The sequence below is a fragment of the Terrapene carolina genome, unplaced genomic scaffold, assembly GCF_002925995.2.
Source record: "Terrapene carolina triunguis isolate 2854851 unplaced genomic scaffold, T_m_triunguis-2.0 Scaffold714, whole genome shotgun sequence".
In the NCBI taxonomy this organism is placed as follows: Eukaryota; Metazoa; Chordata; order Testudines; family Emydidae; genus Terrapene; species Terrapene triunguis.
In genome coordinates this window covers 14,121,695-14,141,653 of record NW_020665065.1, presented here as the reverse complement: position 1 = coordinate 14,141,653, position 19,959 = coordinate 14,121,695, and the positions used below count along the sequence as shown (strand labels likewise).

General features: G+C 49.9%; 1 protein-coding gene across 1 annotated transcript; it reads left to right on the top strand.

Annotated features, from left to right (window-relative positions):
• The first annotated feature begins 7,758 nt into the window (after positions 1–7,758).
• Positions 7,759–19,959, top strand: CDA (cytidine deaminase). Its single transcript, XM_026660109.1, has 4 exons — positions 7,759–7,954; positions 12,712–12,823; positions 16,311–16,368; positions 19,388–19,959. Exons 1-4 carry the CDS (start codon positions 7,759–7,761, stop codon positions 19,499–19,501), a joined length of 480 nt encoding a protein of 159 aa, XP_026515894.1. The 3' UTR covers positions 19,502–19,959.

The following is a 19,959-nucleotide window of genomic DNA, read 5'->3' as shown; positions in this document are numbered from 1 at the left end:
CCCCCCCCCCCCCCGCGGGGGGTGGGGTGGGGCGGCCGGAGGCTATTTTGCCTGGGGCAGCAAAAAAGCCAGAGCCGGCCCTGGCAGCGTCCCAGCCGGAGACAAGACACAGTTCGTTGTCATGCAGCAGCAGCAGCGCCCCCCTGCACTAGGAAGGACAGCGGGCTCCACTCCTGTACGAGTAAAAGCCTCTTGACACATGTTTTCCTCAGAACATACTTTGTGTTCCTCTTTGGACCGTGCCATTCCTCACAGGGAGACCGAATGTAAAGCAATGTCCCCCTGGCAATAGGAACATAGGATAGATTTGGCCTCACAGATCCAGCCAGTGACCCACCTAGTCCAGTAGCTATCCCTTGGCAGTGACCAATCCCTAAATGCTGTTAGGAGGTGAACTGGAAACTTTCCCACAATGCAGTTAGCCAGCGGTACAATGCTGTGGCTAGAGGGAGAAACACCTTTCCTGACCCTCCGGTAATCAGCAGAAGCCTTGGAACATGAGATTTGATTCCGTGAGATAGGAATATCTCACCGTCCATAAAAGCGAATGTTATCAGTGGCTGTGAAATGATCCAGCCACAGCGTTTGACTCACTGTGGCATGGAACAGGGTCTATAACCGGCAGTGGGTGACGACAAGCTTCTCCAGTCAGGGGCAATAGCAGGTGGACTGAATGCTCCCAGGAGATGTGTGTCAGCCAGGGCAGGTTGGACACAGCTCCCCACAGAGTGTGGCAACACCAGTCATACAGCAGTGTGATGGTGGGTGTGTGCTCCACACAGGCTCCAAAAGGGTAATGTGGGAAGCCAGTGGACCTACTGGGAGCGGCAGGGTGAAGTTCAGCAGAGAAGGAGCTGGCAGAGGACTGTAAACTGAGGAAGTTGAGAGCTGAAGAGGGCAGCCGGCAAGGAGAGAGTCTGCAGACACTCTCTGGGACGAGAGAAAGCCGATAGACCAGCTGGGAGCCCAGCCGGAGTAGAGAAGGTGGGCAAGCAACCAAGGGAGGCGTAGAGCAATGGCTGGGAGTGAAGCAGGCTGCAATGGCAAGCCCTGATAAAAGGGCACAATCCGGACTTCCAGGAGAAAGCTCAGTGGAGGAACAGCAAAAGGGATTTAAGAGGCATGAAAGGCCAAGCCCAAGGAGGGCAGAAGTTGGTTTGGGTTTATTAGGAGATTCCAGGGAAGGTTCTTGAGGGGCTTTTTCACGGGGGAGGGGGAACTTATTCTGCTCTTAACTGACACACCTGTTCATTTTACCTGTCACTTGGGTTACCCATAATGCTCTTGATCCTGTTGGTTAATTATTACAGGCACTGGGCCTTCAGCAAGAGATTCCCCCCAGCTCAGCCCCCTCTACCCGAGCCTGCATCAGAGTCCGAGCACCGACTTTCCCATGGTAAAGGACCCTGGTGTCGCACGCAGGGCTCCACTGCCACAGACAAGTGTGTGACAAGGGAGTAAACCCCTGGCACGAGCCGATCTGAAAGAATGCCTAAGGGATCAGGTGAGAGTGAGTTTCTATCAGAGTCCGTCCTGCTGGCTGCAGGACAGAGCCCCTAGTATCCTAGAGAGACAAGGTGGGTGAGGTAATATCTTCCAGCTGCTGCACAAACACACAGCAAGGGATTAGAGCTGGTTGGGGGGGAAATTCTGCAGAGAATTTCAATCAAAACAGAACAAAAAATTGCTTTCATCAAAGCTTTCAGTGGAAAATTTTGACTTTTAATAAAAAAATAAAACCACCAGCAATTGTTCAGTGTTTGGCCAGGAAATTTTCAATTTTCTGATGAAAATTTTTTAAAAAATGTCTAGGAAAACAGATACTTTCCGTGTAAATTTTTTTCACCTAAAACCGAACCGCTGTCTCCGAAGAGGCAATGCTCTCCCCTGGGTACAGCACTACGCTGGGAGCCAGGCTGCTAGTCTTGGTGTGCCTCCGCCTTGCTGCATGACCTTGAGTAAGTCACGTCCACCCTCTGTTCCATGGTTTTCCCCTCCCACCCCCACCTTTTCTCTCTCTTGTCTAGTTAAATGGTACATTTCTAAGGGCAGAGAGTGTTTTCTTATAGGGCTGGTTGAAAATTTTCCATCTAACCCAGGGGTGGGCAAACTTTTTGGCCCGAGGGCCACATCTGGGTGTGGAAAGTGTATGGCAGGCCATGAATGCTCATGAAATTGGGGGTTGGGGTGCAGGGGGAGTGAGGGCTTGGGGTGCGGGCTCTGGGGTGGGGCTGGGGATGAGGGGTTGGGGGTGCAGGAGGTGCTCCAGGCTGGGACCGAGGGGAATCAGGGCTGGGGCAGGGGTTGTGGCATGGGAGGGGATCAGGGATGCAGGCTCTGGGGGGCGCTTACCTCAAGCAGCTCCCAGAAGTAGTGGCATGTCCCCCCTCCAGCTCCTACACGGAGATGTGGCCAGGAAGCTCTGGCGCTGCCCCATCCGCAGGCACTACTCCTGCAACTCCCATTGGCTGTGGTTCCCGGCCAATGGGAGCTGCAGGGGTGGCGCTCAGGGCGGGGGCAGCGTGCGGCGCCTCCTGGCTGCCCCTATGCGTAGGAGCCAGACGGGGGACATGCCGCTGCTTCTGGGAGTCACGTGGAGTGGGGCAAGCCCCTGACCCCGTTCCCCGGCGGGAGCTTGAGGGCTGGATTAAAACGTCTGGAGGGCCAGATGTGGCTCCCGGGCCGTAGTTTGCCCACCCCTGACCTAACTCCTTTTCAGTGGAAAATTGGGTTGGGGGTTTGTGCAGCACCTAGCACCAAGAGGGTTCTGATCCCAGCTGGAGCTGGTAGGCAGCCCTGCAACACGACGGATCATAACAACAGCAATAACTGGTTAAAGCTGCATTTTGGAGCTAACTTGCCTTTCCTGGGTTTAGCCAGGGCAAAATGCGACCATTAAAGGTAACCATCCAGCTAAATGCCAAGCAGGAACAGAATGACTGCCTGTTCTGTACGGAACCTTTCAGAGAAAACGAGTGTATTTATCATCATGAATCAGAAGTCTCCCTAGCTTTAATGGAGAGGGTGGGGAGTAATTTTTAGCGGAATAAATAGCAGCTGGAATAGCACAATCAGTACAGTAGCCCCTGTATTCGTTATTTAGATATTCAACTTTGCCTGTAAATCACCCAGATGGCCTAGCTGAGGGACAGTCTAGTGAGAGAGAGTTGTCTCCTCATGCATAGGGTAAGCTGGCAGAATGATTCAGCAGGAAAACAGCTGCAGTCAGCAAGGTGTCTTCCTCCAGGGTTACTGTTTATAACCACAAAGTACACAGAACATTCCCCAGCCTGAGGTTCATCCCAGTCCTATGACCTGACCTTCCCACGCTGCCTCCCACGCAGCCAAATTATTCCCCTTCCCCTCACCCAGTATGCACCCTGTCTAGCCACTTATATCAGAGTAGCAAGCACAATGGGATGTCAAATGCCACCATGCTTGTTCATAGGGGTCCGGGTAGAGCCCCCGCCCCCAGACATTCATTGAATTGTCAGGGTTATTCATTCGAGGAAGAAGAACCCAAGCTCAGGTCCTTTAAGGTCACAGAAATATTTAACCATAGCATCTTTCAGGGCATGCCCGGCTGAGCACTGCAGTTTTTACCAAAAAGCGACACCCATAAGCTGATAGACAGTTTATGGGTGTAGCGTTTTGGCAAAAACAACTGTTTTCATTGCCTGAGTTCCACTGAATTCCGACTGGCTCTTGGCCTCCAGATCTGGCTAGCAGCACCTGTGAATCTTTCTCTTTTTTAATTTGGGGGCCAGATTCCTAGTTGTAGGTGCTCAGCACTTCTGATCATTCCTAGAAGCTAAATACTGTGTAAGTCGTCAACTCCTCTACCCCACATTGGCGAATGCAAGATGCAGTCTATTTTCCAGTGCTTTATCCAGGCTACTTTGAAGGCCTAGAGCAGGGGTTCTCGCAACAAATGTTTTGGTGGCCTCAGAGTGCGGCCACCAACTCATGGTGGCTGCACTGATACTTTTTCCCTAATATACTTAATTAACTTTAGGAAGGACAATTAAATATGCACAGATGCACATCCAAATCATTGTAATGTATATTTGTAGGGTTTTTTGGCAGATTCAATAACAAAAATAATGCTGACTTCCCCTTCAGCTCCCCCCCACCCCATCTCCCTCTACACACACATATCCAGGGCTTAGTGGGTCCAGGGGCTTGCTATGAAAAGTGATATTTGCATATTTGTTAATATCACAGCACACTTAGTAGCTGCCTGGGAGGCTATGAAAAGTGATATTAACAAACATACAAGTATCACTTTTCACAGATAGCTAGTAAGTCTGCTGTGAAAAGTGATACTTGCATGTTTGTTAATATCACTTTTCTCAGCAAACCCCAGAACCCATTAAGCCCTGGATGGGGGGGCCGAAGGGAGAGGCAGCAGGGGCCAGAGGGGAAGGTGGGATGGATGCAGGACTGGGAGAGGCAGTGGGGGCCCGGGACAATGGGGGGGATGGATGAGAGGCCAAGAAGACAGCAGGGTCCTGGGGGGGAGGGTGTTTTGGATATCGGGCTGTGGGAGGCAGCGGGGGCCTGGATGGACACAGGGGCGATGGGTGTGGGTGGCCAGAGCCAGGTGGCTGCTGCCATGCAGCCAGGGCTGGGGGTCAGTGCCCACAGCCAGAACCCGGAGCTGGGTGCCGGAGCCCAGGAGTGCATGGCTGGAGTCAGGAGTCAGCGCCCGCCACTGCGTGGCTGGAGTCAGCGCTTGCTGCTGCGCGGCCAGGGGTTGGCATCCAGGGCCAGCTCCCACCACCGTGTAGCCAGAGCCCTGGAACAGAGCTGTGGGTCGGCACCTGCTGCCGGGCAGCTGGGGATCAGTGCCAGGGGCTGGGGCCGCATGGCCGGAGCAGTGGGTTGGTGCCTGCCACTGCGTAGCCAGAACTGGGGACCAGAGGCCGACTAAGCTCCGTGGCTGGAGCCAGAGGTCAGCACCTTCTGCCCCGTGGCCAGAGCCCCGTGCTTGGAGCCCGCTGCCCTGTGGCCGGGGTTGGGGTCAGCGCCTGTAGCCAGCACCTGCCACTGCGCGGCTGGAGCCCGGGACTGGAGCCAGGAGCCAGCACCTGCTGCCATGCAGCCAGAACCAGGGGCTGGAGTCTGAAGCCCCCCTGCTGAAGGCCAGGGCCATGTGGCCAGAGCAAAGTAGTACCCGCTGCCCTGTGGTTGGAGCCCGGGGCCGCATGGAGACTGCCGCCCACCACTGGAGACTGCCGCCCAAACCCTGTCCCCCCCAACGTGGGTTAAGAACTCACCTTGCTCCTGCAGCATTGTGCCCCACCTCTCTCCAGAGGCGGTGCAGGGCGCCACATCCAGAAGCAACAAGGAGGGAGGAGAAGAGGCCGATGCTTTGTACCCCCGCCTCCCCCATCACCGCCCAGGAGGTTGTCGTGGCCACACAAAAAGCCCCTGGTGGCCGCATGCGAGAAACGTTAGCCTAGAGTCACAGAGCTGCTGAGCACTTGAATTTCCCTGTGATTTCCGTAGGAGTTGTGGGTGCTCGGCACGTGTGATAATTGGGCCCTAACGACCAATATTTCAAAGAGCTCAGTGCAGCGGTACGTGCTGGGTCCTGAGCACTCTTGAAAACCTTGCCTCAGTTTGGGTACCGAACACTTGGCAAACGTGCCCTATCTCTAGGCTTGGCAGAATTCGATTTTTATTTTTTTATCATTTCGATGGATAATATCAATTATTTTTAAGCATTTTTTTCCATTTAAATTTTCACAGTGGTGGGAAATTATGGGTGGGGGGGCGCCAGATAATAGGGGAGATCAGATATTAATTATTTAATGGCAGCAGACACCGAGATTCAAAAAGTCAAACCTTTATAACCGTTAGACCAGAAGTGGGCAACCTTTCAGAAGTGGTGCATGGAGTCTTCATTTATTCACTCTGATTTAAGGTTTTGTGTGCCAGTAATTCATTTTAACATTTTTAGAAGGTCTCTTTCTAGAAGCCTATAATATATAACTAAACTATTATTGTAAATAAGGTTTTAAAAATGTTTAAGAAGCTTCATTTAAAATTAAATTAAAATGCAGAGCCCCCTGGACAGGTGGCCAGGACCTGGGCAGTGTGAGTGCCACTGAAAATCAGCTCGTGTGCCGCCTTAGGTTGCCTACCCCTGCATTAGACACAATCTGACAACCTCACATGTCAAAATATACAAAGTAAATATCCTGAAATCAAACCCTAATACATTCTCAAGCAGCATTTTTCTTACTTTGCCTATTTGTACATATTAGATGATTATTGATGGAAATATTATTTCATGGGTTTGTGCGTTTATGGTGAAATTGACATTTATTGATCAAAATGTAAATCCTTCCAAGTCTTCATAGGTGCTGGAACTGGGGGTGCTGCTGCACCCCTGGCTTGAAGTGGTTTCTGTTCTATACAGGGTTTAGAGTTTGATTCAAAGGCTCTCAGCACCCCCACTATACACATTGCTCCAGCGCCCCTGGCCTACCTATCTCTCACTATCAGCTCGGGTTTGTCACTGAGTGTCTGTAGTCCTGTTTCAGAGGAGTAGCCGTGTTAGTCTGTATCAGCAAAAACAACGAGGAGTCCTTGTGGCACCTTAGAGACTAACAAAGTGGGTACTAGCCCACGAAAGCTTACGCCCAAATAAATGTGTTTGTCTCTAAGGTGCCACAAGGACTCCTCGCTGTTGTTTCTGTAGTCCTGGTATTTCCTTGCAGATTTTCCTCTGCGCCTCCTGAATTTCCTCCCAATGCCAATTCACCTCCTGGCAAAATGCCCCAGCCGGACGCACTGAAAGGACAGGGGAGCTGCAGAGCTGGGCAGAAAGTGGGTGGCGCTTGCTGACAGCTCTCCAGTGGTGCCACTAGCCGAAAAGGCACTTTGAGAATCAGCTCGGACCACAGAGGGTGGAAGCTGCTTTTGCTAATGCAGAGCCAATCAGAGCCAGGCGGTCAGGGCATTGCAGGCTTTAGCCAATCGTGTGGGAAGCCTGTCGCTGTGAGGATGAATGCAAAACCCTCCAAGCTGGAGCCCGTTGCTTCTTTGTTGCTGCATTGTCATGGGACGGCTCCTTCCCTGAAAGCTCCTTTTCAAGCAGAGAGTCCTACCAAAGGTACATGCTCATCCTTAGCCCCAGCTTGCTCCCACAGAGGTACGGCAGCAGGGAGACAGACTGTCCGGGGTGGAGAAGGACAGCTCCATTGCAGAGAGAGGAGAGGCAGGAGAGAGAGAGATCAGGTGCACTGAATTGCTCTGGACACATCTCAGGGAGACAGCGTGCAGACCAGTGCAGAGATACTGGTGAAAACTTAGAGCACGCCTCACAGGCTGCCCATGAATCCACCCTGTCCTACACACTCTCAGAGGGGGAATGCAGCCAGGTCTGGGAACGCTCACGCGCACTTAGAGCTGAGCTGACTGTTAGACTCCTGAGCTAGAGGACTACGTAACACAGGAAAATCTTGAGCCACTGACAGAGGATGAGAGTGAGAGAACCAAATTGCAACACATACACTCATGAGGAAGACACACGCAAATCCTCCACGCACTGGCACGTCCACCACATATACACGGTGAGTCAGTCTATCTCACTCACACTCACACTCACTCTCTCACACACTCACACACACACACACACACTATCTTCAGAAGCAGAGACTGGCACTTCCTCTTGCTCACACCTGTTTTTCCCCTCACTTGCTGCAGTTGTAAAGAGGAGAAGTCCTGCAGATACCCGTGAGTGTAACCATGGCCCAGGTGCAGTACGACTGTTCCAGGGGGAATCATCAGAACATCACCAATTCAACAGCCTCCCCCGTGGGACATGAGCAAATTCAACTCCTGTTGCACGTCTGCAAGGAAGCTAAGAAATCTGCTTACTGTCCGTATAGTCACTTCCCCGTGGGAGCAGCACTACTGACTTGTGATGGGAAGATCTTCTCTGGTAAGTAAGGACAGCGCTCCCCCAAACGGTAAAACCTCAGCTTCTGAAGAGCTGGGCCCTATGCCCTCCAGTGACTCTGATGAAGTAGAGGCACCGGAGTCATAGAATCACAGGGTTGGAAGGGACTTCAGGAGGTCATCTAGTCCAACCCCCTCCCCCTGCTCAAAACAGGACCAATCCCCAGATGCCTAAATGGCCCCTTCAAGGATTGAACTCACAACCTTGGGTTTAGTAGGTCAATGCTCAAACCACTGAGCTATAGTCAGGGCTCCCTGAAAAGGCAGAGACTGTTTGATAGCAACAAGAGCAAAATGTTGTGCAGGAAACTTGTCCTGTATTCTTCATGTCGTCATCCTTTGCTTCCCCGAGATGTGGCACTGGCCTCACTCGGCTGTAAGGTGGTTTGGATTTGGGCCGTCCTTTCCAAACTGGGTCACAATTTATAATCCGTCTCTGGTTCCGGTTTCTGTCAATGGCCTGCCTTCCTCCTCCAGCCTTGGACTAGCAAGAGGAAACTAAACCAGGAAGCCCCTTGCTTCCATCTTGTTTGTGCCCCCACCTGGGGCCACGGGCTACGAAAATGACGGCATACTCACCAGTATTGCCAGACCTTAGGATTCTATTACAAGTCTCATGATGACAGGTTTCAGAGTGGTAGCCGTGTTGGTCTGTAACAGCAAAAAGAACTAGGAGTCCTTGTGGCACCTTAGAGACTAACACATTTATTTGGGCATGCAACCCCTGAGCATGCCCAAATAAATTTGTTAGTTTCTAAGGTCCACAAGTAAGTTTCATGATGTTTCCAACAGCCCAGCTCCTCAGACATGAGAGAACCTGAGCTTTCATTTTTGTAATAGTAAGTTTCTAGCCTTCATGGCTGCAGACAAAAGTTTTTGGAAAAAGGGATCCCCCAAGGCTCAAAAACACAGAAAGCAAAGAAAATGACCCCGCATCTGCTACTGCTAGAATCTTATGATTTTCAAGCCAATCTGGGGGGGCCTGAGTCATTATTTTTGCCTGTGTTTCCAGGTACTCCCCCGTCTGTCTATATCCACCCATTTCTTGTCTGATGGAATGTAAGCTTTCAGGAAGAAACCACCTTTTCATTCTGTGTTTGTACAGCACTTAGTGGGGTGGGTGTGGTGGATTGGATCACAGAAACCTCCTTGCGAACTGCCAACTGATGTGCCAAGACCTCCTCTGCCCCTGCTTTCCCTGCCAGCTTAGGACTCCAGCACCCTGTCTTGTTGAGCCAGACACGCCCGTCTGCTCCAACACAGACCCAGGGTCTGAATTACGTGCCCCAAAGCTGCAGACTTAACTGAAAGCAGCTTACAGAAGTGTTCCTGTCTTTAACACTCAGATGCCCAACTCCCAATGGGGTCTAAACCCCAAATAAATCCATTTTACCCTGCATAAAGCTTATATAGGGTAAACTCATAAATTGTTTGCCCTCTATAACACTGATAGAGAGATATGCACAGTTGTTTGCCCCCCCCCCCAGGTATTAATACATACTTTGGGTTAATTAATAAGTAAAAAGTGATTTTATTAAATACGGAAAGTAGGATTTAAGTGGTTCCAAGTAGTAACGGACAGAACATAGTGAATTACCAAGTAAAATAAAATAGAACACGCAAGTCTATGTCAAGTCTATACAGATAGAACCTCCCCAGTCCCAGTAAGCTTCCTTTTACAGACTAGTCTCCTGCTAGTCTGGGTCCAGCCATCACTCACACCCCCTGTAGTTACTGTCCTTTGTTCCAGTTTCTTTCAGGTATCCTTGGGGGTGGAGAGGCTATCCCTTTAGCCAGCTGAAGACAAAATGGAGGGGTCTCCCAGGGGTTTAAGTAGACTTTCTCTTGTGGGTGGAGACCCCCCTCCTTACTCCTATGCAGAGTCCAGCTCCAAGACGGAGTTTTGGAGTCACATGGGCAAGTCACATGTCCATGCATGACTCAGTTTTTACCAGCCAAGCCACATTCCTGGGAAATCTCCGATGTGGATTGGTGTCTCCAAGTTCATTGTTGGCTTAAGTGGTTCTTGATTGGGCACTTAATCTGCTGGCCAAATGCTTTACTAGGGCTATCAAGCAAGTAGACAGCCAATATTCCTAACTTCAAGTACAAAAATGATACATGCATACAAATAGATTCAGTAGATCATAACCTTTACATAGATATGTTACATGGCACATGTAGCATAAAACATATTCTAGTTATGGCATATATACATTCATAAGCATATTCCATAAAGCCTTATGAGGGGGCACCGTCACAGTGGGGTCCTGGCCCATAACTGGGACTCCTAAGTGCTATTGCAGTGCAAATCATCATAACGATTCTTGAAAGGTTGAGGTTGGCAACCTTGCATCTCTCTGGGGGCAGAGCAGGTCGCACTGACCATTCTGCTCTGCCTGCCTGGGCCATATTGCTCTCCCTTGCTGAGCAACAAAAGGCTGCCGTCTGATCTCCTGGACTGCATTCAAATCTTTGCTGCAAAACAAGTCAGGGCTGGGAGAGCCCATTGGAGTCACAGGTCCTCTGTGATGCTGACTAAACCTGGGCTCGGTTTCCTGTGCCTGGGCAGAGTCGAGACATCTGAGCCGGACGGGGATTTCCTCTTAGGATAGTGAACTATAGGGCATCTCTTTGTCATAGTGATAAAAGAGACAAAGCTGTGGGGGTGGGAGACATGCCAGATCTTGCCTTGGATGGGGATGGCCCTTGGGTGTTCTTCCCAGGTCCCTGTGCAATCAGAAACGGGGGCCTGTTGAAGGAAATGGGTCAAAAAGAGATGGGTTTGGAGACCCCAGCACCACCACTTCACTCCCCTGAGAATGAAAAAGAAGAGAGCCAGGAGACTTCACCTCACTTTCTGAGAGGAGCCAGAAGGGCTCTGGGGCAGACCTACCTACTTTTCTAAAGGTTCATGGTTAGAGCAAAGCGAACAATGAAAAATATGTGTAACCCACACACCTTCTGGGGGTGGCGTTTGTCCCACCTAGTGGCACTGAGACCACTTAGAGCGAGTTAAATGAGTCTGCTCTACAGCCTTAGCTAAGAGTCAGTTGACTTTTAGCTCATGCACTAAGCTCTAGAGGTCCCAGGTTCGATCCCGCCTGCCGACGACCGGGGTCTGTTGGCGTTACATATGTATTTGCAAATAATTATCTAATGGAAAAAAATCTGGCCCTTGAGTCTGGATATTGTGCCTTTAGGATCTCGTTCCTTCCTTTCATCAGCAAACCTGCAGTATGCATTTACAACCTACTTTTCTGAGGTGCTGAGCATCTGCAGGGCTCATTGATTTCAGCTGAAGTAGCAGGTGCTCATCGCTTATGAAAATTAAGGGCTCAAGCTCATGCAAACATTTATGCACATACTGAACTTTACTTGCTTCCTTAAAATTAGGCACGTGCTTAAGTGCTTTGCTGTCTCAGGACCATACAGTACTTAAAATAACAAACCCTGTATAAAATACCTTGCACCTGCATCCCCATAACAAAGCAGTCATCTAAGGAGGCAATTAAATACTGAAGAAAGACAAAGACTGAATGGCCAAAGCTACTGAAATGCACTTTAACTTTGGGACTCTGGTGATCTAACGCCATCGGATGCCATTGAACGGAGGATTCTGCTGATAACAGCTCCCTCTCTTCATGCAATCAGAATCCTGAGTGCTGTTAAAAGTGGTGCTGGTGATTCAGTGGGTGGAATTCTTCTGTCTGGGGCAGTCCAATACCCACCCCCCGTTGTGGTGGTAGCGGTAGCCCAGGGCTGTCTTCTGAAGGTCAAAATTCGCTGCAAGCTTAAAGAGCATGACTCCTCTGACTTCAGTGGAGTTGTGCCAGCTCACACCAATGCTGAATTTGGCCTATAGCCTTAAAAGGTCCCATGTCATTAATTATTCCTTATTTTAAATATTGATTTATGTTTTACTAGCGCATGTTAAGAGCTCATGTAAAGAGCCGCACAAAAGAAACCATTTGCAGTGTGCTACAAAAAAGTATTATCGGTCCCACAAAACTCAACGATTCCGCTACATATTTTTTTGAGGGCCATCTACTGGCACCCTATCCCTCAACTCTGTCTTTACATGTATACAGAACTACAATGCTCTCGTAGCTGGGCATAACTAGGGGCATAATTAGGCGGTTCAGCCCATAGGGTTCTAGCCATTTTGCAGCGTGAATAATTCTGCCTCCCTAAATCCCATCTGCAGTTTCAGCTGGACACCATGCTCTCCACTGCCTCTCACATTGCTGTGTATGCTCCACCCCAGTGCTGGGTGCAGTGATTCCTGTCTATGACCTTGTAGAGCAGTGGTTCTCAAACTAGGGCTGCCGCTTGTGCAGGGAAAGCCCCTGGCGGGCCGGGCCGGTTTGTTTACCTGCCGCATCCGCAGGTTTGGCCGATCGGGGAGCCCACTGGCCGTGGTTCGCCACTCCAGGCCAATGGGAGCTGCAGGAAGTGGCGTGGGCTGAGGGACGTACTAGCCACCTCTTCCCACAGCCTCCATTGGCCTGCAGAGGCGAACTGCGGCCACTGGGAGCTGCGATCAGCCAAACCTGCAGACGCAGCGGACAAACCAACCAGCCCGGCCCCCCAGGGGCTTTCCCTGAACAAGCGGTGGCCCTAGTTTGAGAACCACTGTTGTAGAGCGCTCCTGGATGAAGGGCACCACATCAGTAGGTCAGACTGTATTTATTGTCAGACAAGTTTGAAAAGTAACCACGTGCTCTCTACTTCCTTTAGGCTGCAATGTAGAAAACGCCTGCTACTCCCTGGGGGTATGTGCTGAACGCACTGCCATTCAGAAAGCCGTATCAGAAGGGTACGTGAATTTCAGAGCCATGGCCATTGCTAGGTAAGTGAGAGCTCTGAATCACATCCCTTTGAATCATTTCAAAATGTGCTTGTACCGGAAAACTGTGCAACACTTTTGTTCCTCTAATTCTCTGCTTCCTGCGCTTTAAACACACAGGCACGTACAGCTCCGGGTGGTGGCAAGAGGCAATTGCCATCCTTTCAAAATGAGTTCTCCCTTTTACCTAATTTTTGCAGCATCAACTTTGAAGAATGGGAGAAAAATGCGATTAGAGAGTTTTGTTTTGCGAGATTATCATTAAACTACATTGCAACCACTTTTAAGACTGAGGTCTGGGTCCTGCCAGCCATTACTCATGCAAATAGTCGCACAGAAGTGAGTAGGACCATTTGAGGGACCCTGATCCCGCAAACTGATCTGTGCAGGACCTCACAGAACTCAGCAGGGCACAGGGGTCCAGTTTGCATAATCCAGGCCCAAGTGAGCACCTAAAGGAGATGCAAAAATCAGCTGTGGGCTTTTAACTAAAGATTGAACGCAACCATCCTGGAAACCTTGCTGCGACTTTTAAATTGGTCAGCCAAAAACTGGAGGCTGCTATTTTAGTTGGTCCTTACTGTAAGCTTCTGTACTGTGATGTGTCTGTAGGCTCCTAATTATTGGTTTGACACACAGCAAGTGTGGAGTTGTTGAGAACATTTTGTGCTAATGGACTAAAAGCAGAAGCGATGTCAAATTATACTACTTGGGAATAATCCATGTCAGTAACCAGAGCCAAGGAATTAATTTTATTCAGAACAAAGGGGCCACATTCATGAAAAGGGATAATGAAGAGAGAGAAATTGTAGGTTTGAATTTTAACAATCACCCGACATCCTTGCTTTGTTTTAGTCTCTCCTTTCAAATGTTCATGAATATTTCTAGGGATAATGAGCAGGTTTCTATATTTATATTAACCTGGTGTTTGCTAAGGAGCAGATCCTTTGTCTTCTACGCACAATGATCATCAACACTGGAAAGGAGTAAAAGCTATATGGTTCTGTAGACCATCCTATGCAGGGTTAGCTACAAGGTACTCCTGAGTGCTTCGTCTAGTCTTGTTTTTAAATGCCTTCCAATACCTCCCTCAGGAGGGTATTTCACATCCTAACAGACTTTGCGGTTAGAAAGCTGATCCTGATATTCATTTGAAATGCACCATTCTTTCACTTCACCCCATTACTCCTAGTGATACCATCTTATGTCCCTCTTCCCCCCCCAAATGATTCTCATGCCTTCCTTGATCTTAACACCTTTCAGATACTTGGAGATAGATACACAGGTGTCAGAATCCTAGTAAAGTCCAAACTGATGGGCCAGTGCTTTCCCTATGGGGCTCTCCCCGTAAGGGATGAAAACGGAGTAAATACCAGCACAGAATGGCCAATGTACACAGAAGAGGATGAGATGCACAGAAACAGCAACATCCCCCTTTCCACGGAAACCTCTGTGGGCTTTGGGAAGACACGACAGGGTCATGGCCAGGGACAAAGTTGCTGCCCATGTGGCATCAACCCTCCCGCCCTCAACCCTCCAAACTCACAAATCTGTGGGGATTTACTGCAGTAAAAGCCTGGAGTGGATTTTCCCAGCCTTGTAAGGTTCCCAGGATCTGAACCCTGTGCAGTGTGGAGCCCAGCTCCATAGAGCAGGGCTGCCCGGGGGGAGGGCAAGTGGGGCAATTTGCCCCGGGCCCCACAGGGGCCCCCACAAGAGTTTTTTGGGGCCCCTGGAGCGGGGTCCTTCACTCGCTCCGGGGGCCCCGGAAAACTCTCGTGGGCCCCGGGCCCCCGGAGCTTCTTCCGCTCCGGGTCTTCGGCGGCAATTCAGCGGCGGGGGGTCCTTCCACCCCGGGACCCGCCGCCGAAGACCCCAGGCCCCCTGAATCCTCTGGGCGGCCCTGCCATAGAGCCTCCCAACTCCCTGTGCTGGTGTGTAGTGGAGGTTAGATGGTGGGCTTGGGGAGGTGGGAAGGGTCAGAAGACCCACCACAATGTGGATCCTGTGGTCCTTTTCCCACCCTGGAGAGAAAGGCACTAGGATTATAGACTGCAACAGTAGCTGCAGAGTAATTCCAAAACAAAGCAGGTCTCCAGAACCCAGCGCCCGGATTAGCAAGTTTGAGTGAATGATCAGCCATTGAAAGACGCCTTACACCAGTGATTCTCAAACTTCTGTACCCCTTTCACATAGCAAGCCTGAGTGCGACCCCCCTTATAAATTAAAAACACTTTTTTACATATTTAACACCATTATAAATGCTGGAGGCAAAGTGGGGTTTGGGGTGGAGGCTGACAGCTCGCGACCCCCCCATGTAATAACCTCGTGACCCCCTGAGGGGTCCCGACCCCGAGTTTGAGAACCCCTGCCTTACACAAAGTGGTATGCAAGCTGCTTTCAACGCATTTTAATACAACCAGATGCCAAGTTTTACATCTGGGAACAAGGAATACAGGCCATATTCCTGCTCTGCCGGCAGCCCCGGACGTTGCGGGGCCCTCTTAGGCCAGGGAATTGGCCGAATCAGCTTAAAGCCGGCCCTGCCCGGGAAGTAGCGAGTGGGAGGAGGGAGGTGAATTTATCTGAACACGCCATTGGTGAGCCCAATACCGGAATACAGCATCCAGTTCTGGTGTCCACATTTTAAAAAAAGATGTTGAAAAATTGGAGAGGAGGCAGAAAAGAGCCACAAAGATGATTTGAGGGCTGGAGATAATGCCTGACAGACGGAGCACATTTATTCTTCAGGTAAAAGCACCACAGAGTATCCATAATAAAAACAATGATTAGATTTAAACACACACCAAATATAACAGGAGTCACCCCCATCAGTCCTATGAGACCCGGCCCAAGTATTTCCAACCCTTCCGCCTGGGTGGGGCCCCCTTTGGTCTTGTATATTTGCTGGATCAGAAGGCAAGCACGGTGTCAGTTCAAACTCACCGCTTTATACCAAAAAGTCCTTTCGTTGTCTGCCAGTCTCTGGAAAACCCAGCTTGAACCAGTATGTGCAAACCATGCCAAGGCGTGGTACCTCACTGATGTTAAAGAACTTCTAGAGAGTGACTTGCCTTAATCTCCCACCACCACCGTGGTCTTTTGTTCCTGTAGGCGCTGTGATAGCCCTCCCCCATGGAGTAGAACACAATCATACATAAACCATTCATAGATTTAATACAATCTGGTCCCCAACCATATTGTATGGGGCTGCAATATCTGTCACAGCTACCTCCCTGGGAGACGTTGAGCAAGTCACTTCACCTCTCCTTTCCTCGGTTTCCCCATCCGTCACATAGGGACAATGATCTTGACCCTCCTTTGCAAAACACGTTGGGATTTATTGGTAGAAAGAGCAATCGGAGTGCTATTTACTAACTACTGTTTGTTATTATTTGATGCATTAACATTATTTATCTGATGCATTAACTGTATAATAATTTTCCATCATGAGCTAGACTAACCTGTGCATTCTATTCTCCTTCGATAGCAACACTGAAGAGGACTTCATCGTGCCCTGTGGGGCCTGCAGACAAGTAATGAGAGAGGTAAACAACTTTTGCTTTCTTTTTCAACAGCTGAAACTAAACTGCTGTAATTCCCACCCACCTGCCTGGCTGAGAACATTGGTTTCTTTCAGACCCCACAATGCTCACTCTGAAATGTCAGGGGACACAGCTCAAAAATTTGCGGAGTAAGGAAGCATTCTGAGCTGTGCCAAATTGTGGGCATCACACTTCCTGCACCCCACAGCACCAAGCTGGGAAGGTTTTGAATGTCGAGAATGACAAAAGGAGAGGGAAACTCTGGGGTCAGTAAACAAGGGCTTCCAAGTTTGGAAACAATATTAATCCCTAGAGTGCTGACCGCAGTGTGTTTTCAAGGGCAGAAACAGAGGGAAAGTTCAGCTCTGGTGTAAGTAGGTGTGGCTTCAGTGCAGCTTACGCTAGAGCCAGATTTGCCCCTACAGCTCTCAACAGTATTACTACAGAGCCAAAGCATGAAAAGGGAGCCAAGCTTGGGTGCAAGGGCTCTGGTCAGGGAAAAATACACTGAAACACGAGAGCTGAGGCAAGGAATCCTTGGCCCCAGCATATATTTTGGGGTTTTCTAGGCACTCAGCTTGTGGATACTGGGGGAAGTATCAGCTAAGGACCGGTGCTCCCCTCAAGCACAGGGTCTGGTGCTCTGCAGAAATCTATTAGCCATGCCACCAAAGCATCCATTCCTCCCCCTCTAGTTGAGGCCATGTGGACTGCAGAGATGCAGGAGGGTTTCAGAGGTCAACATGGGGGCTCCCTGTGTTACATAGTCTGCAAATGCAGCGAGGATGCAACATTTCCACTGCATTTGGGCCCTGCCCATCGGCAGAAGTCTGCTCAAGATTCAGCCTGCAGCATTTAGGACCATTACTGTAGAATGCTGGAGTATTTTGAAACACAAGGATCTTAGGAGGTCCACCGGGTTCATTTTCTTCATGTGCCTCAAACAGGCATAGCACCAAAACGGCTCTAAGCTGCATGTAACGTTTTCAGCACAACTTTAATGGCTAATGTTTAACTGATGGCAGATTCCCTACAGGGATAAGCAGCATTATTTCAAAGGTAAAGTTCCCCGAGGGCCTGATCCCGTATACTTTATGCATCTGAAATCTCCTTTGGAGGTTAAAGCCAGTTTTGGATCTCCAAGAAATGAAGTATCAGGCTCTAATCTAGAAACTGGTAGAGGATTTAACACAGGGGTGGGCAAACTTTTTGTCCCAAGGGTCACATCTGGGTATGGAAATTGTATGGTGGGCCATGAATGCCCATGAAATTGGGGGTTGAGGTGCGGGAGGGGGTGAGGGCTCCAGCTGGGGGTGCAGGCTCTGGGGTGGGGCCAGAAATGAGGAGTTCAGGGTGCGGGAGGGGGCTCCAGGCTGGGGTAGGGGGTTGGGGTGTGGGGGTGAGGGCTCCGGCTGGTGGGGCTGGGGATGAGGGGTTGGGGGGTGCAGGAGGGTGCTCCGGGCTGGGACCAAGGGGTTCGGCGGGCAGGAGGAGGATCAGGGCTGGGGCAGGGGGTTGGGGTGTGGGACGGGGTCAGAGGTGCAGGCTCCAGGCGGTGCTTACCTCAAGCAGCTCCCGGAAGCAGGAAGCAGCGGCATGTCCCCCCTCCGGCTCCTATGCGGAGGGACAGCCAGGCGGCTCAGCACGCTGCCCAGTCTGCAGGCGCCGCCCCTGCAGCTCCCATTGGTCATGGTTCTTGGCCAATGGGAGCTGCAGGGACAGTGCTTGGGGTGGGGGCAGTGTGCAGAGCCCCCTGGCTGCCCCTACACATAGGAGCCAGAGGGAGGAGGTGCCGCAGCTTCCGGGAGCCGCATGGAGCCACAGCACGCGCAGAGGAGAGCAAGCGCCGGAGCAGAGCAAGCCCTGGACCCTGCTCCCCGGTGGGAACTCGAGGGCCAGATTAAAACATCTGAAGGGCCGAATGCAGCCCCTGGGCCGTAGTTTGCCCACCCCTGCTTTAAAAGGTTGCTCAGAGTTTCATATTAATGTGTTAATACTATAAAGGCCTCCAAACTTTGCCCCAAGGAAGAGGTTGCTTTAGGAACTTGCCAGGAGCTAAAGTGGGACAAGCAGGCAGATGTGAACTTCAGGCAGGGAGCTGGAAGGAGGGTTAAGGAGCTCTTGGTGCAAAACACGGCAGAAGGCTCAGGATAGGAAGGGGGAGAGAAAGGGGTCTGAATAGGCGAAGGGTTAATGTTAGGAAAATACAAAAGTGGTAAGCAAACAAACAAACCCCAACAAGAATAGAGAAAAAAGGAAGATGGTGAAACAAACCAAACACAAGCCAAATAGCCCAGTGTTAATATGCAGAACAGAACAATGGCAAAATCTAATGGGCAATGAGCCAGCTGCCTGCTGCAGTAAAAAAAAGTTAACAGAATGCTCATTTTAATTGAATTTACTTCAACTGTGTTCACCCCCCCCCCCTTTCTGCAAATAGTCTAGCAAATGACTCTGTGCAAGGCTAGCTATAGGAATGTGACTCGTTATGACTGCGTTTTTAGCCTCTGCTCCTGAAGTTCTGGGTGGGTAGATTCCTGAGCCTGTACAAAGCCGACTCCCCGTCGTGCAGGGATCAACCCAGGAGGAATAGTTTGCATGATCGTGGCCTTCGACAGCAAGCTCTTCATGGCAGTCACTTTGTCTTATTGCATATCTGTAAAGCGCTGGGCATGCTTTGGCATTGATCCTGCATTTGGATCTACCTGGGCACAAGACACATTTGATCACGGGATCAGGGCCTTTGTGCACTATAAAAATAATACAATAAAAGGATTGGTAATTGCTTCACCCACCCGTGAAATGCAGCCACCTCTGGGTTGAAGTGCAGAACCATCATATGGGACAATGAAACATAAAAAGAATGGCCAGCCACTTAGACAGATACCACATTTTTTTAAAACACATATTGTTTCTGCTTATGGTTTATTTAACTGTTTTTCGCTATTGGGTAAATACCAATGAACAAGTAACAGTTCTGCACAGGTGCGATTCACAGACAGTTCTTTGACTCTTTTTCTAGTTCAGTAGAGACTGGGACATTTACATGACGAAACCAGATGGGACCTATATAGTCAAGACTCTTCAAGAGCTCCTGCCCCTGTCATTTGGACCAGAAGATCTGAAGAAGTTCTGAAGAGTATGTGGAGCATGTGATCTGCAACGACACTAAAGAACCTCCAGACAATCTTATGCTTTCTGTCTGCAGGACGAAGATTTATTTCAGATACTTCCCAACTCTGTCTCCTAGGGAATGTCATTCAACTTCTGTAAGCCTCAGGGAACTCCAATGCAAATAATTTTCATTTATACTAGGCCTGGGGAAGGGGTGGCAAGAACCAGATCTGCCTCATTGTGAATCGGCCAATCCCAAACGTTCACAAGTTCGGTTTAGCAGACATGGCAGTATGATGTCATGGTTAGAGCAGGTTGGGAATTTGTCAACAAAACATTTTGCATGGGAAAACGCCAGTTCATCGAAACAGTGTGAGCTAGTCACATGACCACTCTGTGCCTCAGTTTCCTCACCTGAATAATGATGCATTAACCTTTTTTGCAAAGTGATTTGAGATGCTTGGGTGAGAAATGCTTTTA